This window comes from Lytechinus pictus, chromosome 10 (genome assembly GCF_037042905.1).
Source record: "Lytechinus pictus isolate F3 Inbred chromosome 10, Lp3.0, whole genome shotgun sequence".
NCBI lineage: Eukaryota > Metazoa > Echinodermata > Echinoidea > Temnopleuroida > Toxopneustidae > Lytechinus > Lytechinus pictus.
The window spans coordinates 29,062,162-29,074,965 of record NC_087254.1 but is presented as its reverse complement, the minus strand read 5'-3'; the positions used below and the strand labels follow the sequence as shown (position 1 = coordinate 29,074,965).

The 12,804-nt window shown below is 35.2% G+C and overlaps 1 protein-coding gene across 1 annotated transcript in view; it reads left to right on the top strand.

The window, feature by feature from the left end:
• The first annotated feature begins 1,721 nt into the window (after nt 1-1,721).
• The window catches only part of LOC129269427 (phospholipid-transporting ATPase ABCA3-like), a 22,107-nt gene continuing 11,024 nt past the window's right edge, over nt 1,722-12,804 (top strand). Inside the window, exons 1-12 of the mRNA XM_064105748.1 lie at nt 1,722-2,180; nt 2,566-2,707; nt 3,091-3,251; nt 3,679-3,926; nt 4,698-4,935; nt 6,845-7,018; nt 8,289-8,470; nt 9,098-9,247; nt 9,792-10,064; nt 10,795-10,950; nt 11,639-11,849; nt 12,359-12,608. Of these exons, the coding sequence (XP_063961818.1) occupies nt 1,847-2,180; nt 2,566-2,707; nt 3,091-3,251; nt 3,679-3,926; nt 4,698-4,935; nt 6,845-7,018; nt 8,289-8,470; nt 9,098-9,247; nt 9,792-10,064; nt 10,795-10,950; nt 11,639-11,849; nt 12,359-12,608 (2,519 nt within the window). The 5' untranslated portion in view covers nt 1,722-1,846. The remainder of the gene's footprint in view (nt 2,181-2,565; nt 2,708-3,090; nt 3,252-3,678; nt 3,927-4,697; nt 4,936-6,844; nt 7,019-8,288; nt 8,471-9,097; nt 9,248-9,791; nt 10,065-10,794; nt 10,951-11,638; nt 11,850-12,358; nt 12,609-12,804) is intronic.

Below are 12,804 nucleotides of genomic sequence, written 5' to 3'. Positions count from 1 at the left end.
TATAATCCTTGTCCTATGTAATCCCTTTCAACCTTTTAATTCATTTTACTTTTCCTTTTCCAATTCTTTGATGGATAAATGTACGGGTTTTTTTAATACTAAAGATTAGACATTTAATAGCATTAGATCTATTGTGAAACTGGGAAGCAGTTCCCATATTCCACTGGATTCCATAAACAACAATGATTGATATTCTAAGATCAGTTGAATGTATGGGCCCACAAAGGAAGTGGTGTAAAAATGTACAAAGTAAGAGACATTAATCAGGAGTGGCATGATGGAGAGGAGAAAGATGGAGAGGAAGAGAAAGACAGAGATACAAAGGTGGATTATTAGCATAATTAGGAAAGAGAGTATGAGAGGAAGAAAAAGAGAGAGATACAAACTGGATTATTAGCATAATGAGGAAAGAGAGCATGAGAGGAAGAGAAAGAGAGAGATACAAAGGTGGATTATTAGCATAATTAGGAAAGAGAGCATTAGAGGAAGAGAAAGAGAGATACAAACTGGATTATTAGCATAATAGGAAAGAGAGCATGAGAGAAAGAGAAAGAGAAAGAGAGAGATACAAAGGTGGATTATTTGCATAATTAGGAAAGAGAGCATGAGAGGAAGAGAAAGAGAGAGATACAAAGGTGGATTATTAGCATAATTAGGAAAGAGAGCATTAGAGGAAGAGAAAGAGAGATACAAACTGGATTATTAGCATAATAGGAAAGAGAGCATGAGAGAAAGAGAAAGAGAGAGATACAAAGGTGGATTATTTGCATAATTAGGAAAGAGAGCATGAGAGAAAGAGATTGAGAAAATTAGTGAGAAAGGGAAGGAAAGGAACAAAGACTGTCATTCTCAGGAGAAAATATATAAATTGTCTTTATTACATAAAAATGGTAAATTACAGGAAATTATATGCACAGTTCAGTTATTGAAACAGTATAAAATACAATCTATAATATTTGTAATGGCTGATACTCAACTGAAGAATATTTCTGGAATTTTTGATAAGTTATTCTATGCTCTAAAGGTTTGCTCTTGTAATACGAGAAGTGATCATTTCAAGTGAAATTCAATCATGTAGATTTTTTTATAAAAAACCTGTCTGTCATCTACAGTAAATGTATGTGGATTATAACTGTGAGTCAGAAAAAAGACCTTTGTACTTAATAAGTTCAAATAAGTTTATAGTGATGGTTCCATGTCAGAGAACTATTCTTATCTGTTGAATGCCCTTGTGAAGCTAAACAAATACTGGTTCACGTGTTGTGACACAATATCTGCAGGTGGCTACATGTATATGCTATAGGAAGCGTGCATTGTTCATGGTGATTTTATCATTTAAGTGCATGTACATGGACATGCAGCGCTGCTTATCTGCTATGGTATGTATGTCTTGAATGGAGGAAGGTATGCATTGTATGTACGTTACTTGCAATTATTATTTTTTTTAATATTGATCAGCTGTTGTGATTTGTTAAAAATATTTGGAATTTATTTGAACTTAGTTTGTATTGTTACTTTTTAACATGTACTATTGTGCTATATTTGGAATAAAAAATATTCATATCCCCTCTTCTATCGCTTGGATTATTATTTTCAATTTTTAATTAGTGTAATTAACCACAATTACACATTGGATATGATTCATACTTGTAAAAAACCACATTATTTCAGTATATTTTATAGTTATTCATCTCTCTCTCTAACTTCCTTTTTCTCTCCAGGTCGAAGGACACACAATGTCATAGTAACCATCTTTACAGTGTAATAGCCTCTTGCCTCCACCTTGATTGCATAGCTTGTTTCTATCAAGTTTAAATTCACACCATTGGAAACCAACTGCTTCAAGATGGTACGAGCCCTCAGCCAACTACGTCTTCTCCTCTGGAAGAACTTCCTCCTTCAACTCCGACGGACCATTGCGACCATCTTTGAGATCCTCATCCCAGTTCTCTTTGCGTGTATTCTCATTGGTATCAGGCATGCAGTGGATTACACTGTCTACCCCAATTCCACCATCTACAACACCTTTGATATCAACAACCTACCACACAATCTCTCTATCTTTCCAATCCCTGTGACTGTGTGGCAGATGGCGTATGCGCCTAACACATCCGCAACAAACAAGATAATGTCAAATGTTGTCAGAAGCCTTAGCAAGCCATTCATTAGCCTTGCAGATGGTGAGTTTTGTAGAACTGTATATTCATACTCTTTGTACACTTGTAGTCAAGTCTTTTGCTAGACAAAAGTGTAGATATGAATGTCTTATGTTGATAATGTTGATTATACAATCAACATGTTTAAAAACAACTTTTCATTTGTGTTCAGTTACTCTGCTATGCTTATTCAGTAGTGGTATTTTGCAATATCATGGAGATTTTTACATACACCATGTACAATATTTCATTTCATGAGTTCAAAACATATTGCAGATAGAAAGAGAAGGGAGATGGACAGGGTAAAATAAGCAGACACAAAATACAGTACTGACACACTCTTTGTAATACAAAATGGTTTGATTTTTTTTAACTGTTCTCAAATTTCTTTCATATCTATTTTCAACAGGTCCAGGTTTTCCAACAGAAGATGCTATGCTGGGTTACTTTGCCCAGCTCAATAATTCCAAGGTATCACCTTTGTTGGGTGGTATCACATTCCATAATGAATTCCCGGAGAATGGCGATCTACCATCCAATCTCACCTACAGGTAAAAAAGAATTAGAAAGTTTATTGTGAGTTGGCTTATACCATTTGATGTCTAATAACATTTGGTCTATTTCCTATACAATCAAATCACTGTATACATGTAGATTTTCCACTTTTGCTTAGAAAATGTTATGGTACAAGTACCTTGTACACAGAGTAAATCTGATAGGGTCTTTTTATTCTGTCACTATTAGTGATCAGTGTTAGTTGTCTCAAATTATCTTCTTTATTGTCTCCAAGATTCTAAAAAAAATGATCAAAGATATGCTGTAAATACCAGTACGTATGGCATCACTTTTTTATTCTGTCTCTTTCTCTATATGTTGCTTTCCCCCACCCTCCATCCCCTCTATCTTCCCTCTCCCCCTATTTTTTTCATTACAGTATAAGATTATCATCAAGTCCAAGGAATGCTCCTGGTATGAACCCATCGGACGATGAGACACTGAACAATCAGAAGAGTGAATGGAAGACTGATGAGCTCTTTCCTTTCATCATGACAATGGGACCAAGGAGTAAAGAGTATTCATGGGGCGGTGACCCAGGTGAGTGTGCCCTTAAACAAACAGGCATTGACTGACATAATTCACTTCAAAATTTAAAAAAATAATTTATCTGTCTTTTTTAAGCTGAGGTTCGACTAATATTAAGTTATATCATGATCCATCATACAAAAAGTTGGAGTTGATCCAATCATTCACAACTATGGAAAGCCATTAATGCCAATATTGATGTCCATCATAGTGTTTTCTACATGTGCTTTGCTGTCAAAGTTACATTCTGTACATTGCATATATGAAGAGTCATTACCGATGGATTTCCATACATGTAGTTTAGATTTAATGAATCAATTTTTTGTAAGATGGATATAATCTCTGAACAAAGACATCATAAGTTTATTAATTTTACACTGATCATGACCCTGGATACTTTTTGTCATCATTCAATCTTTCTTTCTTTTATTTTACATAGGATATATGAGGGAAGGATTCCTTTCCCTTCAGCATGCCATAGACAAGGCTTTCCTGCAGTACGTGGACCCCAGTCTGACGGATGAGTTCAGGATTGAGATGCAGCGTTACCCCTACCCTCCGTACTTAGATGATCTCTTCATCTTAGCCATTCAAGGCCAGCTACCTTACCTTCTCTTCATCAGCCTTGTCTATCCTATGATTAACATTGCAAGGACCATTTGTCATGAGAAGGAAAAGAGACTAAAGGTGAATTCATTTTTAGTGTTTGGAAAAAATAAATAACGAAAATTGTTGAAATACATAGAATGGTGCTCAAAAGTTTGTGAACCCCACCATTAATGAATATATTTAAGGTGTTCCAAGTTCTGCTTTGTTTTAGATATTTATGTGTAAAGTGAGGTGTTAAAATGATACATTCAATAAAATTTGTTTTATCTGGGCTCGCCAAACATTGTAGTGTTGTTGTCTACATTCATCACTCAGCATGAAGGAGTGCATTTTGTTGTGGGGTTCACAAACTTTTGAGCACAACTGTATATAGTTAAGTCTGTGCACAACCCAGAAGTCAAACAGATTTCCATGGTCTAAAGAGTTTCTTCTTTGTACGAAATTACCTGTACTTATGGACACAATTTAGTTCCATTTTTATTGAGTAGTGGATGAATTATCCCAAAGTGAATGTGAAAGGGGTGTGAAAAACACCTGAGAAATTGTGTTTGTGATAGACATTGCAATTTCGAAATGATAATAAATTGACTTGATTAACTTGAGAATTACATGCACTGCACAGCCTGTGTGGGACTATACACAAATGGTTGGCCTGGCTGTTTCTGTTGGGATGTTACAAACTGGCAGTTCTTAGCAGTGGACTGTTCTCCTCATACTTGTTGTCCTAAATATCTTGAAAAAATCTTTTAGTTGATAAGCGTTATGTTCATTGCAGCCGAATTCTCTGTTCAGATATGATTTATATGCACCTCTCCATGTAGTTCATGTACTTTTTTCATTTATGATCAGGAATCAATGCGTATGATGGGGCTCAGCAATTGGCTACACTGGACGGCCTGGTTCATCAAATTCTTTGTCTTTCTCCTCATCTCAACAATCTTCATGACCGTACTTTACACTGTCCCTGTCGGACCACAGGGGGCGATATTTAAAAGCAGTGGACCTACTGTAATATTTGTCTTCCTGCTTCTCTATGCTATGTCCACTATTGCTCTGTCTTTTGCTGTCAGCGTCTTCTTCTCGAAAGGTAAGAACTCAGTATGGTTGGTCCATGAAGAACTTAACCTATTTTATGGAACCTAGACAGAGTTATCTCTGGCATAGGGCTCAGAGGGTTAATACTTTCAATGCCATAAGTGACAAATCCTAACAATTATTTGAGTGATGAAATTTTGTTAAGGCTTAAAATGGTCAAAGAGGTCTTCACCATACAGTAGCTTATGCCTTTGATACAATTATATCTTAATTTATATATACGTTTTCGTTTTTTGTTTATGAAAGAAAGAAAAATCTTGAAATCAAAATTAGTTATTATTAATTTTTTTTGCTTTGGGCAACTACTCAAACGTTCAAGCATGGAAGAGGTCAAAACCTGGACAGACCGAATGCTAAGGTACATGACATTATGCATGTAATTGATAAACAAATTTTGTTTGTCGACACAGAACTTTAAAAAATCGTTCTTTAATTGCATTATGTTTTATTACACATTTATCAGCATAAATTGTATAATTACTAGATATAGGTCCTGTTATTTAACAGATGTGCATAATATTTAATATTATTACAATTACTTGATTTCTCATAAAACCTACAATTATGCTGTACCTTTTTTATGATACAGGTTGTTGTTTTAGATGTTTTGTAATCATCACTTGGCATTGTAGATTGAGTAATTTATGTTACATATAGCGCAAAAACCTTTTGAGAGATGGACTTTGCCCTCATTACTGTAAGAAGTATAGTTGATAGGTAATTCTGAGCCCAAGCAAACATTATAAACTTAGATTAGAGTTTGCTGAACGTCTGTCTGTTTGGTCATAAAAAAGTTTGTCAAACTTTATTATTCTGAAGAGAATTGGCAATTTTATGATTATTTGCAGATTTATGATATATGATATATTTTAGTCCATAGAGATTGGCATTGATATTTTTAGGACTCATTTCCAACACTGTTGCTACATGTATAAGCAAAGAATTTTACTATCATTCTATTTATTTATGATTACATCATAGTGTGCTTTGGTAGTAGTACATAGTTATGTCAGGCCAGATTAAATACTGTTGTCATCTTTGTTTCAATTTGATTTTTTTTTCTGTTTTTCTTATAATGCAAATATTGAATCTTTATCAGTTCTGCAATTCATCTTAATTAGTAGTCTCAAGATTTCAACTGCAGATAATAAACTTACATACAAGAACTGGCTTGTACATGCAACATAATATATGTAATAATAATGATAATAATGTGAAATTTATGAAAATTTTAACATGAATATTTGGTAAATACATTTTTTTTTCATTTCTGCCCACTGGTGATTTATATTAGCCATCCATACATCCTGTTTTCATTATCACAAAATACAAGCATTTGATTGGTTGATCAACTTTAAACTTGACTCATTTTTGCATTGTGGAGTTATAATGAGCCAAAATGCTCCTTTTGGGTGCGTTTGGGAATGTCAAGGTCAACTGTCTAAACTTCTAGAGGTCATGATACAGGTATACCTCAAAATTGCTCTCTTTTTTTTTATTTGCAATAACTGAAGATCAACTTCCTATGCATTGAGTATTTGGCATAGCACTTTTCCCTTGGGATCGGGCAAAAAATAATTATATATTTTCATTTTTGGGGTGCTCTTTTTCACAACTTACTGCCTCTATCTGCAGGATTGGATAAGCTTTAACATTGTAATGAATGGGGATTTTCCAGGGTCCTTTTTTAATATTCTGGGGCTCTTTTTAGCATTTTGGGGGCAAAATTGCTCCAAGACCCCATGTAACTTTTCCTGCTTGGGGTTACAGAGTGCCTCACAATTTGTTCCCCTTCAATCTTTACTCACATAAATATGTATATCAGAATGATGTTCGGATGTTCTTGCTTTCAATATCTACAATAATTCTTTCCTTTTCTTTTTCTTGTTCTTTCTGTTCAGCCAACACCGCTACTGCAGCAGCAGGGATTGTGTGGTTCCTCTCCATTGTCCCCTATACCTTCATGTTCAATGCCTATAGCTATTTATCAGCTGCCGAGAAGGCAGCAGCGTGTCTGCTTTCTAACTCGGCCATGTCCATCGGTCTCCTACTCATCGGAGTATTTGAAGGAACTTGTAAGTTTGCTTGTCTATTTGTTTGTTAGAATAATAATTGATGATTTTTTTCTCTCCATTTAGTGGGGAAGGTGGTGCTGTGCACTGCTGGCCTATAACCAAGAGAGATTATTGTTTATGATGGCCAAAACTCCCAGTGATAGTTGAAATAATAACTTGTGATTCCCCTGCTAATTAGCAAGTTCACTATCTTCTTGTGATTACCTTACTCAGGAGATTTTATTTCTCAATTTATTAACTGCAGGTTCTATTTTTTTCCCCTATTTTATCTGTGAAAATAGCAACAACAACAAAAAATAGTCTGCGATTTAAATCAAAAATCCTTTTTTTTTCCTATTTCATTTGTAAAAATAGAAAATGAACTACCTTTTTCTAAAAGTAGTAAAAAAAGAATAAGCAGAAAATAGATTCTTGTCATTGTCTTGTGATGTACATAATCTATCATTCCTCAATGCCTATAAATATAATGTTAAACTTCCCTCCAGTCATTTGCATTGTTAAAGTACTATTGTGAAATTGAAACTGAAACAGAACTAGAAACAGGAAATGATGTTGTACGTGTATAAGTGCACGTATTGATGAATGCAATGAGATCTATCACAACCTCAGCATTATACTGATGTGCATATGTGCCAATTGATAGACTTTCAGTACCATTCTTTGCTGTTGTTTGCTAACTATCATTTTATGACACATTGTTAGTGCTAATCAACTTTGAACCTCATTATGAAACATTAAGCATCTCAAAAAAATGGTACAAGGCTGCCAAAAACATCCCTACACAAATGTAGTACTAACAAACAAACACTTATGCAAAAAAGTATGAAACTGTTCTTCCCACAAGGCTTTTTTCTTATTATTCAAAATAATTGTAGGTACCTATAGCACTGTATGTTACTTATCAAGAATAAAGGGTAAACTGCAACTAGTTCATTCTGAATCTAAACTTGATGATTTGACACATACACTGTACGCATGCATTGGACATATCCAAGTTTCACTATGGATCATCTGCTTTTAAGAGATTGAATTTGTTTTATTTCATTTTCAGATATTTTTCTCTACTCACATTGTCACTATGCAATTGTAATCGATGAGGAATCATTGCAGTTGATCTGTTTTTGCTGTGAAACAATGTGAACAAATGAATGCTCAATGATTTTCATGTACATATATTGAAAACTTGTGGTCCTTATGAACAGGTGGTCCTTCTGCAGTGCTGAATGCAATTCTTTATTATCTTCTTCTCTTATTCTTTTTCTTTGGTCAGCTGAAGGAGTCCAGTGGTCAAACATGGCTCGTCCGGCCACTGCTGATGATAACTTCACATTCCTAGCCGTTCTCATCATGCTCCTAGTAGATACCATTCTCTATCTCCTCATTGCATGGTATTTTGAAGCTATTTATCCCGGGGAATACGGCATTCCCAAACCCCTATATTTCCCTTTCACAGTAAGTAAAATGATTCTAATTTTGTAGGGTTTTTATTGATCTGATATTGTGTCATTGTCCTCATAAAATTATTATTTTTCTGATCGTGATTTTTTAAGCTCGAAAATGTTATAACAGATAGTTAGGGTTAGAGTTAAAAAAGCTATTTTATTCTCAGGATGTGGAATGCTCTCCCAGAAACTGTGGTGTGAAATATCAAAAGTTCAGGGGGGGTTCACATTGGAGAGTTAAGTATGACTTAACTCATACTCAGATGCCAACACGCACATAATATGTAACATTCAATCTTATTGATTAATACGCAGTAGCGCACATCCTCTTAGCATGATTTGACCAATGTAATGCATTTTATACTGCACCCAATGAGAATTTAAGTTTGACTTTTAAGCCACACTTAAAATCTTTGTGAAACTCCCCCATGGTGTCCATTTTTACCATGAGCAAGTCAACAAGAATATCATGCACTGAGATTTAAGTTTGATTTTTGAGCAGCAGCAGCAAACCATTTGATAACTGGTAGTTTATTCTGTGTTTTCCTTGGTTGGAAGACGGAGATGAACTATTGTTTGCTTAGGCATCATACATGAAAAAAATTAATGATAATTTGCTACATATTTTCCTTTACAGAGGAGCTATTGGTTTGGACCTAAGAAGGGTAGCTATGATGTAGATGTGGAGAGTTCACCAGTACTCAACGGATCATCATCACACCATGAGTTTATAGAGAGAGACCCTGTCGGAATCAAGGCAGGAGTTCAGATTAAAAACCTCAAGAAGGTGAGGATTTAATATTATGTATTGATTGCAATGAGTAGGGAGATGATGGTGGAGGTGGTGGTGGTATGGTGGTGGTGGTGGTGATGGTGGTGATGATGATGATGATGATGATGATGATGATAATGATGATGATAGTGATGATGATGATAATGATGATGATGATGATGATGTCAATAGTAATGAAGATGATGGTGAAAGTGATTTAGGTGATATTGGCGGTAATGATGGTATTGGTGATAGAAGGAATAGTAATAATAATTAGGAATAATTGCATTGATTGAAATAATTGTAATGGAAAAAAAATATTCATGGTGAAAGTTAAATAGGAACAAGAAATAAGATTTTTTTGTAACAAATGCATGATATGCATTATGTCTTGTTGATTTAATAATAGAGTTTTGAAGTTTAAGTGTGATAAAGTAAAAATAAGAATAGAAATTCGCCCATCATAAAGGTGATACTTCGTATATATTTTTTTTTAATGAAGATATTATTTTCTATTATCAGAGAATGTTATAGCCATTTATTCTCCTTCTACCTCTAGGCATTTGGAAAGAAGGTAGCCGTGAACGACCTTTCAATCTCAATGTACGAGGGTCAGATCACAGCTCTCTTGGGTCATAATGGAGCAGGTAAGACGACCACCATCTCCATGCTGACCGGGCTCTTCCCACCGACGTCAGGCACGGCGGTGGTCAATGGTCACGACATCCGTATCGACATCGATGGTGTCAGGTCCAACCTGGGTCTATGTCCTCAGCATGATGTACTCTTTGATGACATGACAGTGGAGGAACATTTGTATTTCTTTGCCAAGGTAACTTTAGACCATCAAAGATTGCATTGTTTGTTCTATAAGACCACACAATTGTTTTCTTCAACTACATTAGTATGGTTTACATTATTACATTTTTGTTAATAAGCTTCTTCTTGAACATTGAATAGTGCTAAGATCTTATGAAACTTCTCTTAATGCCCATCTCATATGAAAAATCTGAGATCAGACCAATCACCTGTCTTCAAGTACATTACTATGTTTCATAATGAGTCTGTTCATATTGATTGTTTATAATTCATGTACAACTCATATTTTATTTCCATATTTTTGAATATCTATCTTGAAAGCTGACAAATTTTGATGATTATTGTGCATCATCTCCTTACTGATCTTTGGTATTACAGAACATGATCTTAAATGATATCACATCTTTGTTTTGTAGCATTTCACATTTAATATCAAGATTTTAGTGTAAAGGGATTGATTTGCAATGTTCTTGTCATATCAGTGACTCAACTGTGAACTTTTTTTTATAAAACCTTTTCTGTATTACTTCCATGTTTACATTTTTTTTTAATACAAAAATATCTTGATAACAATGCTAAAATCTACAAATTTTGACGTTTTTGTCTTATTACTTTTTCAGGCTAACATTATTTTAGACACTCTAAACTTAAATGCAAATTCTTTTTAATCAATTTTCCGCAAAATTTTCAAATCTCTTTAATCATTATTTGCAATCATTATTTCAATTGTACACTCACTACAGCTGAAGGGCTACCCACATGAGGATGTACAGGATGAGATAGATCGTTACATTGCTTCAGTAGGACTGGAGGATAAGAGATCTGTCAAGTCAAAGTCTCTCTCTGGTGGTATGAAGAGGAAGCTGTCTGTTGGTATTGCTCTTATTGCAGATTCTAAGGTGAGAATGTCTTCAACATTAGGGGCCTGTGCCCGCAAGAAGTTCATAGGCTTCTGTGCTGTAGCATTAGTCTTGATATGTAGACCTTTTCATGAAATAGTTAAAAATGTAGAGTGAACTTTGGTTGAACAATTTTACCCACTTAATCAATTGAAAAACAAGAATGTTTGGAAAGGCATTTGAGGTTACCAAATTTGACATTCTCGAGGGTGTATCTTTGTTGCCGTAATGGTTCAAGGATTCTTTGGGTTGTTAGGTCTCAACTTGATGCCTTTTATTGGCGTATTGCCATTGAATTTTGCAGCTGGATGTGTAAAAATGAAATTTCAAGAAAATATGCTTTCTTCTAAAAAAAGTTGCTAATTTTACAAAATGACAATAGTGACCAATGGATCTACTCACAAAATACATAGCTATAAATAAGAAGGTTAGAAAATAACAGCAATGCCTTTTGGTTGTGATGATGATGATGATGGTTGTGATAGTGATAATGGTGATGATTATGATGGTAACAGTGACAGTGGTGTTAGTGTTTGTGGCAGTTGTGATGGTTATGATGGTGATAAGGAGGAGGGTGGTAGTGGTGGAGTTAATGTTTGTTGTGATGGTGATGATGATAATGTTGATGAGGATAATGATGATAGTTTATGAGGATAATGATAATAGTTGTGATTATTATTTGACATAGATTGTGATGTTAGATGAGCCAACGTCAGGGATGGATCCATCCGCCCGTCGGTTCACCTGGGATCTCCTCCAGCAGCATCGTAAAGGACGTACCATGATCCTCACCACTCACTTTATGGATGAAGCTGACCTCCTAGGTGACCGCATCGCTATCATGGCTGATGGTCAGATCAAGTGCTGTGGATCATCTCTCTTTCTCAAAAAGAAATATGGTAAGATAAATCTTGATCTTCTATTCTGGTTAAACTGACCAAGGTTAGTGGATTGTTTGTTTTATTAATTTTAATGCAGAGCGGGAAAGATCATAAAGAATAGAAAATAAAGAGCTTTACACATTCAGTGCCCTTTTACATTGCATCAATATTTTTTTATGTTTTAAGCTGTTTAAAAGATGATGTATTAAATTGATAGTGTTGAAGATGTTCAAGATGATGATGATGGTGATGATGATGGTGATGAATGATGATGAGGATGATGTTGATGATGATAGTAATGATGATCATGATGGTATTGATGATGAAGGTGATGATGATGGTGGTGGTGGTGGTGATGGTGGTGATGGTGATGCATGGTGATGATGATGATGATGATGATAATGATATTGGTGGTGATGATGATAATGATGAATGACTGTGGTGGGGTAGTTATAATGTTTGTTGATGATGATAATGATCATGCAAGGAACATTTTTTTTAAAACTTAATTTTGTGTCCTTGTACAGGTATTGGATATCACATGGTCATCGCGAAATCGGCAGACTGCAATGTGAATGCAGTCAGTGATGTCATCAAGGAGCATGTCTCCGGAGTACAGATGGAGAACAATGTTGGTGCAGAACTCTCTTATATTCTACCAGAGGAATCCGTAGCTCACTTTGAGGGTCTCTTCTCGCAGCTAGAGACACAGAAGAAAGAGCTTGGGATTGATAGCTACGGTGCATCAGTGACTACCATGGAAGAAGTCTTTCTAAAGTGAGTTATTGTGATAAGGATTGAAAGAATGGATTAAGAGAGCGACAGAGAGGGTGGGGGGGGGGGGGGCAGGCGAAGGCGGTAGATACATGTACATGTATGTGGAAAATAAAATGTTCATTGCAAAGGTTACAAAAGACCTTCCAGCTCAAGTTTGGGTAAGGAACAAATCTCATCAAGAAGGATCCTTTCCTAA